The sequence below is a fragment of the Polypterus senegalus genome, chromosome 18 (genome assembly GCF_016835505.1).
Source record: "Polypterus senegalus isolate Bchr_013 chromosome 18, ASM1683550v1, whole genome shotgun sequence".
In the NCBI taxonomy this organism is placed as follows: domain Eukaryota; kingdom Metazoa; phylum Chordata; class Cladistia; order Polypteriformes; family Polypteridae; genus Polypterus; species Polypterus senegalus.
In genome coordinates this window covers 51,647,028-51,659,132 of record NC_053171.1, presented here as the reverse complement: position 1 = coordinate 51,659,132, position 12,105 = coordinate 51,647,028, and the positions used below count along the sequence as shown (strand labels likewise).

Sequence of the window (12,105 nt, the reverse complement as noted above, 5' to 3'; positions counted from 1 at the left end):
TAGTTGAAGAAGAGTGGTCAACAATCCAACCAGAATGCTGCCAGAAACTTGCTGATGGCTACCAAAAACGCCAGACTGAGGTGAGATGTGCAAAGGGGCAATTAGCCAAATGTTAGATGTTTTATATGTATCATTTTGATGATTTCAGAAAACCCACAATAAAGAACAAATTGTACGGTGTGCTGAATTTTTTGTTTTTTTTATTTATAATAAAGATCAATGTTGTGTAATCATTTTGCCATAGAAAAACAACAGTTGTATAAATCACTGAAAGCCCAACACTGCACATATGTCTGGAAAAGATGATGGGGACAAATACACGGTCATTGTTGGCGTCCCTATTATCTTCTTATGAGATTGGTGACAGCTGCTTCATGTGCCAAGGTGAGTGCCCTTGCCAGGATACCAACTGTGAATCTGCACATCTTTGTGTCCAGTACACGGAGTCAGAACGTTTATGGCCGGTGGGCCCCAGTCAATATGCTGGACATTTGTGCACAGCCACGTTGGCCAGGTCCATGCCTGAACTCGCTCCCCTTTGTTTTTCCTTTTGCAGGACTGTGGACTGTCCTCAGTGATCATCATAATAACAGTTGGCACATGTACCCTTAGGATCAAGACAAAGTATTTATGTGAGACTATTAATGAAACTGGAGGTGTTTGTGTTTGACTTCTGCTATGGTGTAATACAGCTGTTTCAGGGAGGGTGTGGGTAACAACCATCTGAAGGGAAGGGACACGATAGGAAAGGCAATGGAGAGAGTGGACCACCACTCAGAGATGGAGAGAGAGAGAAGGAAAGAAGGGCAACTGTGTGCGCTGTCATGAACTGGAAGACACTTTGCAAGTCATAGTAATGAATGATAATTTGAGTTAAAAGCACACTAGGGAATAGTTGGTGATGTAATGTTCTGTGTTTGTGATGGTTTTTTTTCTTCACTTTTTTTTAATTTTTCAGCAGACTGAAGGCTTTTGGGACATCGTTGGACGAGTTAAGGCCCAGAGCTGGCAGGTGGGTTTACTTCTCAGCTTCTAATATCCACATTGTGGTTTGTTACATTTCCCTCGTTTCTAAAGCCATCTTAGGTCCCTCAGTCTGAATGTCGTACTGTCCCGTGTAGAGAGTAGCTCTTACCTGCAAGTGTCACTGACAGGACAAAGAGTCGGAAGCCTATCAAGTCATACTTGAGTTGACATTGTTGTCTTCCACTTTACGTTTACTTGTCACTGGCAGTCACTCCTTGTCTTATCCTTTTTATGTCCTCAGACCAAGAGGTCCCTCACCTGATTTCTATGCCAAATCTGGGAGGGCACTGCACAACATTGTGGTGGCTTCGTTCTGCTCACCGCACCTGCCAAACTTGGTGCTTACCGCACATTGTTAAAACACTGCGTTTCCTTCGCGGTCTTTCTTTGTTTTATCCGTCACTGTTGGTACAGTTGAGCCCTCGGTAACTTTTTTGTTTTCACTTTTTGACCCTCCTCTTCTGACACTACACCCCGACTTTCTCCTGCTTTGTGCCCAGTTTGGCTGGATTAGGCTTCATGCCCCAGTGACCCTGAATTGGATTTGGTTTGTCATCAGTCTTCCTAGTCCAGGCTCTCCCTCTGTTTAAAAGTTGTGCGTTTGAGGAGGTGACCGTTTGGATTTTGACAACAGTCCAGATGAGATTTAAAAGTTATTTGAGATGATTCCATATTTTCATTGGTTACGCTCTCTGCTGAAGCCTTTTGAGAATAGAAATGACACCTCCTGTAGCTACAGAATGTTAAATGTGCCTTCTCTGAATGAAATGGTTGAGGTCAGCCACTTGTTGCTGGATGGTTTCCCACTTTTCAGTAACAGTGATGTGTTAGGTGTGCTTGATGTGCGCCCCTGTAAAACAGAGCAGACCCCCTGACCGAGCTCCAGCCCTTTCTGTATTGGTTTGCAGAATGATAGGAAAAGATTGCCGGGTTTGACATTTCTGTAAAAAACACACAGTTCTGAAAGTTTCTAAAGGGGCATGAACTCCAAGTGAGAAATGAAAACGTGGCAGTGACCCACCCAGAGCTCGCAAGCTGCCACTTGTCCTGCTGGGTTTAGGCTGAGAAACAAGCAACACGTTGTGCAGGATTGACGGACTTCTAGTACCTTACTGGTTAGGCTGGCTACAGAGAGCCAAGTTCGGTTCCTCTGCCGATGGGGAGTAGCCTGTGAACACACGTCCTTTAGTGGAGTTGACCTGCTTTGTGAACGGGTTTAGTCTGAAATTGGGTCTGGTGCATTTGCAGTAAAGTAGCTGGCTTAATGTTTTAAAACTGGCTATGAGTGGTGCCATCTGAGCTCAGGCCCAGGCTTCAGCTGGAGTTGTGTGGATGTGTACGCTTGGCTCACACTGTGCCAGTTTTGCAGCACCACTTGTGGCTTCAACTTCAATGACCCTTGGTCTTGTTGGTGGGTGAAGGTAGCCGTTTCCTTAAATGCTGCTGGACCTCCATCAGTACTGACTGGGCCCTTTGTTTTGTGGCAGATGGGATCCCTCCATATGGGTTTACATTAAGGCCTGCTTTAATTTTGAAATGATTAATAAACATTATCAAGTTGTGTGTGCAATTTTACTGAGTTCTGTACAGCTGAAGTTATTTTTATGCCTGACGGGCTCAGTCCACTGCTGTGCTCACTGACATTTTTTTTGGCAGGACTGTGCAGTACCACCGGAGCTTTTATACTAGCAGATGATAGGAGCAGTTGACCCAAAGACCGTTTGGACAAGGAGGGGGTAAAAAAAAAAAAAAAGAAAAAATGTTCTGTGCAAATTGTGATTGTTAATAAAGAACATGAGTGGTCTCAGTGTTTGTATTTGGGTGCACATGGGGACAGTGGGCTTTTATGAACTTGGCTCTCACAGCCAAGGGGGACAAGTTACAAGTCCAAACAAGATGTGTTCGGGCACAGGAAGGAGAAAGTCAAGGCTTGGTACCAAAATTTAACATGGATTACCAGGGTTATAAGTGGGCAAAAGTTGAGACTTTATGCGATTACATTGCCAACCTTTTATTAAAAGCAAAAATCGGGCCAGAAAACGCACTAAAGTCTGGTTCTACTTTCAGCATCGCACACAGAAAAAAGAGACTTCAAGCTCTACCAAACTGAATAAGCCACAAAACGAAGCCTCTGCAAGTTAAAAAGATCAACGTCTTAACGTCAGAAACACGCGAACGCCAAAACGCAGCAGCGGCACCGCCAGTTCGTCCAAGTACACGATACAGCAACAAAAATACGGAAAACTCGCCGCAAGCCCCTAAAAACACAACGCCAGTTTAAACAAGAGCGGATTCCCAATCTAGAAAAGCCCCAAGTATTCCACAAGCCGACATGGCAAACGCACCGTCACTGAACCGCGAAACTCCAAAACTAGCCAGGGAAACACAGCGCCTCTAACCTGCGGGGAGTCAGAAACGCAAATGCCGTTCAAAAAGTCAAAGCGTAGCCGAGCCTGACACCGCCGCACTAACATTGCAAAAAAAGTCTGAAGATTCATCCAGGTGAAGACTGACGAAGTGCTTGGAGAAGCAGTGGAACGTATCTACCTAACAAGAAAGAAGTCCAGATGAAATGATTCAACTATCATATTGCAAAAAACCGTCGAACAAAAACTACGAAGCAGCCAAACGCTAAAACGAAATTACACAAAAAACTGCTCCTCTTGACGATCTACCGCCTCCACTTAAATACAAGTCAGTCAGCACGCCAAACCCCAATCACGGAAAAGAACATCAAGAGCGAGACGAGCAGTTCGACAGAAAAACTCAAATAAGCCCGAAGGCTCGCCGCGTGGCCTTAAGTGCGAAACGCCTCCAGCACACCTGACACAGGTCTGCACTGATTGTCGGAAACGTCATGGGATGACACGCCTCCGCAGTGACAAACCAATACAATTCAAAGTCGGAAAGATGGATCGGCCTCTTGTTTAAATAAAAAGGAACCGGTAAACAAACAGCAGCCGTCAGCGGCGAGCTGTCAAAATGAGATCTGCAAAGACAAAAGACGTCTGAGGCGCAAAAATGTTGGCTTTACCGGGGGTCGCACTGAAAAAGGAAAACGGTAACGTACGACCGAGAGCACCTCTAACTCAACAATACAACAAAATATAACGTCAACAAGTAACCTGACTGTGTATGCCAACTCGAGAAATCGTCCGTAACCACCTGAAATTCGCAGTCCCGTTATGTTTCCTGACTGAAGACACCTCTCTGCACGTCTGGCCGCACCTGACATTCAAGCTCATTCCACTTCCCCACGAATAATGAATGTTTACTAAGAGCCGGAGAAGCGCCGACGACACGTGACACCAACCCCCGAGGTTCAGCACCGACCACGCGCCGCGTTCTCTTCGGGCAGCAAGGTGGCTCGGCGGGAAGCGTCGACACCACACGGCTCCGGGCGCTATGGGATCGAATCCAGCCCGCGACCCCCATGCGGAGTTTGCATGTACTAATAAGTGTAATCCCCATTTTTTGGCATAAAGGAAGTGACCCGACATCTACATCTGAATCCCAGATTGGGAGCTATGGGTAGAAATCCTCCGCTCAAAGAGAGCAGCTTTCACCGCAGATGACAGGCGCGATCACCAGGGCATTGATTAACATTCACGACTATATAGTCAGCTTTGCGCGATCACAATAAGTACCCTGTTTACTTTAAATCGGCATGTAGTCGGAATGACGCCGTCGTCCTGCACATCATTTTTAGACTTCAACCAACACCAACAGAAACCCCAACTAAAAGCAGAGTCACGCCGGCTCAGACGTTTTCATTCCCTGCTCTTTGGTGTATTTAATCAAAGGAAAAACCGACAATGCCAGACTAACCTACCTCTCTGTCCGGCGCTCCATGCTGAAAAGGCGCGTGTGCCGCAGGTGACGACACTCACAAACGATTGCCAAACACGTCCAATCGGAGCGAAGAGAAGGCAGATCAGTAACGCCCCTTTCGTTGAGTATCCATTAGGAGTTAGGAAAATCGCCCCTAAATTTAAGGGCTTATCTGCGACCCCCAACCCCCCTTTACCTGCACTGGAACCTTTATTCTCTCCTGGAGGACCGAGGCAATGCTTCTCTCATTCCTTCATTTTTGTTTTTTTAATCTGTGAGGGATTCTTCTCAATTTCTCCAATGACAACAACAATTTTTGGCGAGCCCCTCTCATCGGCGATTCACGGGCTATCTTTGGAGCGTGAGCGCCCTAAACACGCCGCCGCATTCATATAGACGTAAAATGACGGACAACGGCGATAATAACGGGAGATCGTTGACGTCTTGCCTTATGAAGTGCATCTGCCATTCTACAATCGCGTCAAACTGCCTCGCGCAGACGAGAGAATCGCACATTAGGTTTTATAATACGTGACACCAAAACCGGTTGCCGACAGTGGCTCAGTATAATGCACCGGTGCTTTTCACCCTAAGCCCTGTGGTTTCGAACCCAAGCAGCGCTCGTCATACTTTCACCGGCGTACTTGCAACAGATTAAGAAAAGAATATCACTTAGCCACCGGTGAAGATGAACGAAAAGACCGACGTCGATATTCCGCGAACTGCTCAATGATTACATAACGGGTTTAGCCGCAGTGTCTACGCCACCACCGAATATGAAGCCCCTGTGTACGTCACACAGCCTTTCATTTAATTCTTTGGAATATTGAAAATTTCAAAGGAAAACATCTGAATGAAATAAACGAATCAGTCATCTAGCCAATCCATCATTCCAAATGGCAAAATAAAAAGCTGTAATGATTCATATCCGTAGCTCAGGAACTTCATTTTCTTCTTCAGTGAATCTACCGCCGCGTTATTCAGCCAGGATTTTTGCCTCCAAGAAAGGGTCACTCGCTATAAAGAGCAATAACGAGTCAGGTTTAGGTCACAAGCCGTATTGTTATGTTCAGTTACAGTCATCTAGACCTTCAAATAAAAGAAACATGCCTAATCTAAATTGAAACGACGACTTCGGCTCTTTAGTACTGGGAAAAAAAAATCTCCGGCAGAGAGGAAATTGCCGCAGTTCAAATTATTGACAGTAGAGGGCCGCGATTCTTGGACACGTAAAAGAAACAAAGCGTTATAATGAGCAAGCCGTGTCGTGTATGCGCACTATTGTTAAACAGATATTTATTTGTTTCCAGGAGGAAATTTGACTAATTACAGAAGTTAAACACATACATACATACATACATACATACATACATACATACATACATACATACATACATACATAAAATAAATAAAATATGATATTCTGACAAAGAACGAAGAAGCCCTTTCACTTCACGTCACTTTGACTAATAAGAATGAAAACGTCTGTTTTGGCAGTCACAGTGAGGCATTACAAAGGCCAGTGGCTGTTGGTATAAATGAGCCCCAGTAGTTCTCGACACTCTTCTGCTCTATTTGATAAGTTCGACCCAAGTGTCACTTTATATCTCGCTGCAGCTTACCACATTATCAGTGACACTTAAACAGCTTTCGTTTGCAACCTTTTAAAGGATAACATGAAATACATCAACGGCAAACTGAGCAGACAGACTGGTGTGGTGGTGAGGGCTTTAGTCTGCCAATCTCGAGGTTGTGTGTTCAAATCCGCCGTGTGATCGTGACATGTATGTGAAAAGAAGTGGAAACGATTGTACCTCAAGATAATTACCCACGTGCCAGGCTCTTATCACACCCGTTCCTGCTGCTTTTATTTCATCCCAACGTTTCACTGCACCGCAGCTGTTAGCGTACATTACACACAGTAAAACTGTCAGTGTGCCTAACTAAGTGCTTAGTTACATAATGAGTTCTTTGTACGGTGTATGATTGTTGAATTAACATTTAGATGCATTTATTATATACAGGGTGGACCAGATCTAAGCAGATCTATGCAGATCCAGATCGTCTGGATGACTTTGATTTATGCGGGGACGACTCTTCGTGTCGTCAGTTCGCACACTTCTCGATGGTCCAGAATTTTTCGGGTGATTTTCTATGTAATAAACTTAACAAGTTATAGCGTAATGACAATTTCATAATTAGATCTGGATCACCCTATATATGTAGCAAGCTCAGGGCCCGGGCCTGCCAGGATCACGCTCCAAAGAAAGCCCGTGAATCGCCGATGAGAGGGGCTCGCCAAAAATTGTTGTTGTCATTGGAGAAATTGAGAAGATTCCCTCACAGATTAAAAAAAACAAAAATGAAGGAATGAGAGAGACATTGCCTCGGTCCTCCAGGAGAGAATAAAGGTTCCAGTGCAGGTAAAGGGGGGTTGGGGGTCGCAGATAAGCCCCTAAGTGCTCCGAGTACCAGCGAGGCACCGAGTGAGGGAGTTGCACCCTGCTTGGGTCAGGTCAAGTGCGACAAGGAGAGGTGACAAGTTGGGCTCAGCTACTCCGCCATCAAAGGCGCAGAAATCGGAAGGTCGTATCCCAATCCAGTAACTGATCGTACATGGTGCACCGTCAACCAAATAAAACTAAACTGCAAATCCAGCAAAACGACAAGTGACGGCGACAGCTTGGACCTCCCGTAATTATACTACATACGAGTTCAGCGCCGCTCACCAACACTTCAGTAAACCACTTGGTGGTGGCATCGGCTCTGACGGGGTCACTCCTTGGACGAGAACACACGAGTGATGCGACACACCGAGTCTGTCAGCCAGGAGCAGCGGAAGCACGAGGCAGCCTGTCCAGACTTCATTTTAAAATGAACTAACCGTTCGGAGGAGGCACAAGACAGGAACCCACCCTAGATGGGATGCCAGCCTTTCATGGTGCATTTCAAATTCGATATCAGCCTGTCTTAAGATATTTAACATAAAGAAGCCAAACCCAAAAAACATGCGACAAAATAAAAAAGGCAGCAAAAGAGAAACGAACGGGCTGGAATTCAAACTGCACAGCGCACACATTTACAGCTGGACTTGGACCCCGGTCAGTTGAAAGGCTAACCACTGCGCCACCCAGTAACAACAAAAGTAAGAACAACAAAAGCTGGAGTCCAATAGATAGGACACTTGGCACTGCCAGTAAGATGATTATAAGGACTGGAGGGTCTCGATTTCCCTTCAAGTTTTCATTAGCTGCAGGAAGTGAAAACCACAAATATAACATCGTAGCCAGCAGGGGGCAGCACTGCCTACCCAATTCTGCTTATTCGTCATTATGGCGTGAGCTTCTTAATGGGCCACCTGAAAATAACTGCAACTAAATAAACTGGACAGGAGCCCTGAGAGGTGGCACACGTATCTGGGATGCCCCTTTATCAGACCCTGCACTATGTTCACATAGTGGCACATCTCTGAAAAAGCTCAGCCAGGGTGAGGGTGCGGGCACCATAAGGAGCATATCCTAAACCAACCCAATACCCATAATGATAAGAATGTTAGTGAAATGGCACCAACCTCATATCAGTCACGCCAGTGAATCCTCCCAAGAGTCTGCAATCCACTACCTGCCAATGTGGCTCAAAGGAAGACATGAGATGCAAGCAGTTGGTCTCCAGAAGCCCCGTGCCACTCGCTGACGGTGATGTGCCACTCTAGATTTAAGAAGCCGTCATCCCCCTCCTTCTCCCCTGTTCACATCTGTCTCATGGCCAGGATGAGTGTGGCTTGTGACCCCTTAAAGCCAACTCCAGTCTGCGGTGCTTTGGCATAGTGGCGGGTGGCCCTTTACAAGTCTGTCAACCCGTCTGGCATCAAAAAACTGTGGAAGACGAGTGTTGTAACCTGGCGTGAAGGAACTGCAGCTGTCGGTTTGAGGAGTTTTAAGTGTAGACCTCAGAGTGGAAGAACGGCAAACATTGTCCATGTGCAGCTCATACCAGAAGACAAGACTACTGCTAAGTGGGTTTTGTTACTGTATGGTGCCTTCTGCCAGCTTCACCTGACAGAGAAGAGGCATTTGGGCTCGAGCACTTTGCTGAAAAGTCGTCGTTTACTTTTCATCTAGACTGGCTTGTAATTGGGCCTCCAGCACCATTTTATCGAAGGTCCGCACGTTGGTTTCTTCTCGCACCTTGTCCCTCACATGGAAAGAGGCACGGGCCACGGAGCGGGCACTCTCCAGTATGGCTCGCTTCTCCCGAAAAATCTGCTCGCTCTTCTCCAACTTCTTCTCAATGGACAAGAGTAGCTCCTGGCGCCGCTGATGCTCCTCCATTTCCACCTTCTGCCTGTTCAGCTTTAGGATCTTCTCCTTCTCTAGACGGCTTTGCACCACCTTGAGGGCCTTCTGTTGGGCCTTTTCCTCAGCCAGCTGAGCTGCCTGCTGTGCCCTCTGCTCGGTCCTTTGTGCCAGGGCCTCCAGATAATCTCTCTGCTCCTTCTCCTTTATTTCAGCCGACTTGCGCGCCTTCTGAATCTGCTGCTCTTCTTTTTTGGACTTCTCCTTCAGCTCCTGGTTTCTTCGCTCCTGGATCTGCTCGTAGTTCTCTGTGGACCGGCTCAGCTTCTGTTCCATGAGACGCCGGGCAAGCTTCTTTTCCTCGGACTGTCTGCGTGCAATCTCACGGAGCAGAGCTTCGTGCCTCAGCTTTTCAGCCTTGTTGAGACCCCGTCGCTCTTTCTGTATTTGGTGCTCCTTCTCCTGCCTCTTCAGTTCAGCCATGCTGAGCTTTTCATGAAGGAGCTGCTGCTCTTGCTCCAGCATAGCCTGCCGCTCCTCTTCGATGGACCTGAGGTTCTTCTCCTGGTGAATCTTCTTCTGCTTCTCTTCCAGGGCCACCTGCCTCAGCCTCTCCTGCCTGGCACGCTCTTGCTTCTCAGCGAGCTCCTTCCAGCGCTCCTCACTCTCCGACGCTTGCCTCTGCCTGAGGGTGGCACTGTCCTTCTGCTCCTGGCTGAGACGCTGCTGCCGACTGCTCATCTGGCTGTGCCACATCTTCTTGCACTCCAGGATGGCCCTTTGCTTCTCCCTCTCTTCCCGTTCCCTGCGCATTTCCTCCAGGCGTCTCTCGCTGTCCCACTGCATGTGGGCCACCAGACGTGTCTGACGGTTTATGTGCTCTTCCTGGTGCTTGGCCAGCATCAGCGCCGCTATCTTCCGGTCTCTCTCGGGCACTTCTCTCATTCCTCTCCGTTTGACCTCTGTCACAATTTTCTCAACCTTTTTGGTGGTCTGCGGAGAGTGGCTAAGGTCACCAAGACTCAGGCTGCGGCCCATCAGGGAATTCAGAGTAGCCACCGTCCGAGCCTGGGGACTGCCTACCTTGGGTGCACCCCAACTGTAGGATGAGGATGCTCCGGATTCGGAGGAGGGACGATTGGTTGTGGTGGACACCTCATGCTTTTTCTGCAAGGATTCCAGGGAGTGGCTTTTGCCTTTCCCCTTAGTCTCAGACACATCGCCACCTGTCTTCTCATCTGGAACTGGCGATGTGAAACTCTTGACACTTGGGGCTGCTGTGGCACCATTATGTGATGTTTGTCTCCGAGCTGGCGGTCCAGCAGCCATGGGTTTGGCAGTCGAAGTTACCCTTCCCGAAGAAGGTGGCTTTGAGGCCCGGCCAGACGTCCCGTTGACAGAGGCTGTCTTGCTTGCTGGGGAGGAGGATACGCTACTGGACGTGCCATTAAGAGCGGTGGAGACCCGACTGCTGACCACATTAAACGGGCACCGCTTTTCCTCCCGGACGATCCTCTCCCGTTCGTCCCGGCACTGCTTCAGCTTCAGCAGTCTTTCTCGCTCGTAGATTTCAAAAAGGCCATCGGCCACCCTCATGGAGTGACCGGGGGCCTCCTTCACAAATTCACTAATGGAACGTGGCAACAGCTCCACGGGTTTGACGCCACAGCGAGCGCAGGCCTCGAGAGATCGGGGGCTAGTGAGCACATAGCGGCTGCCGTCCGCCTCTGGTGAGTCGAAATTGTAAAGGTCCAGGTGTAGCTTGGGTGACTGCTCCCTCTGCCGGCAAGGGGCGGTAGTGTCGGTGCCGGGGAGACTTGAGCCGCCTGTGGCTCCGGCAGGTACCTCGGGCCCTCCATCGCCGCCTTGGCTGTCACTCGTCCCTTCTGAGGGGTCCACCATGACACACTGGAAATGACACGTAGAAGATTTAATTTAAAAAGGGGGCATACATGGCTTGAGAAGCAGGGCACTTATTCAACTGAATCGCTCCCATTGTGACCCAAACGACAAGTCAACGGCGCGTCACACAACCTGAACCGGCTAGTAAGACCCATAACAGGACATGCACGCCCATCTAATCACTGATTTCACGACTGGCATAGCTCCTTAAAACCCATTGATCATAGTAACAATAAATAAGGCGGCTGTCGCACGCACCATGACACAGCAACCGATGGCAGCGTTCTGGGGGGCAAAAGGCATCATATACTCACCTTGCTGGTGGGCTGGCTTCAGCATCTGGCTTTGTTACACGTCTGTCGCCGTCTGCTGTCACTGCTGCCTCCCTGCACCTCAGACAGGACTTGGAGCGATGGCGCGCGCTCACGAGGTGACTTCTTCAGCACGGACCCGCAGTGAAGGAGGCTCGCTTCCATGGTATGAACCCCCCCTCCCGGTCCGTTGCTGCGTCATTCTCGTGTCCCCATCAACCTCACCAACAGAGGAGCAGCACATCGCTCCGTACGGCGCTGCGCGCTCTCGCTCTGATCCACTCCGCTCGGGTGCTGCAGTGCGTGCCTGCACGCTCCCGTTATGTAGCGGTTAGAGGCTGCGCAGTGCCGATGTGACCCCGCCCCCATTTTGCGTGACGCACCGTAAATGCTGGGAGACACGGGACCCCTTCGCCGCCCACCTGCCATTCCTTTGATGTTGTCTCCTCTAGTCTATTTGCTTCCTCGAGTGCCGGACAGGACGCTTCTTTCTGTCGCTACAGCCCCAATAGCGGACTCCGCTCGGCACAGTTACGTAACGAATCGGACTCCGCCAGATGTGCGGCTGCTTGCGACTCAAGCCTGTTACGTCTCTTGGTGCCGAAGGTCAACAAATCCTCCAAGATTTCTTTTTTTTCTGCTGTGTGTTTTAAATTCCGGCGCAGTTTAAGGGTCCGAGTGCCATAAGGGCAGGCTGAGCGGCTTACATACCGTTGTACTACTGGGCGTCTTCATATTGC

At 48.6% G+C, this 12,105-nt stretch overlaps 1 protein-coding gene and 1 long non-coding RNA gene across 3 annotated transcripts in view; one reads left to right on the top strand and one right to left on the bottom strand.

Annotated features, from left to right (window-relative positions):
- ccdc177 (coiled-coil domain containing 177) overlaps positions 1–11,820 on the bottom strand; it is a 41,071-nt gene extending 29,251 nt beyond the window's left edge. For both annotated transcript variants that reach the window (XM_039741605.1, XM_039741607.1), the window contains exons 1-2: positions 11,369–11,820; positions 8,429–11,060 (exon numbers count right to left, since the gene is read on the bottom strand). In XM_039741605.1, the coding sequence (XP_039597539.1) occupies positions 8,964–11,054 (2,091 nt within the window). In that variant the 5' untranslated portion in view covers positions 11,055–11,060; positions 11,369–11,820 and the 3' untranslated portion in view covers positions 8,429–8,963. The remainder of the gene's footprint in view (positions 1–8,428; positions 11,061–11,368) is intronic.
- Positions 561–4,848, top strand: LOC120518690. Its single transcript, XR_005631273.1, has 3 exons — positions 561–632; positions 959–1,012; positions 2,683–4,848. It is a non-coding gene; the product is annotated as an uncharacterized LOC120518690 (long non-coding RNA).
- Positions 11,821–12,105: the final 285 nt, after the last annotated feature.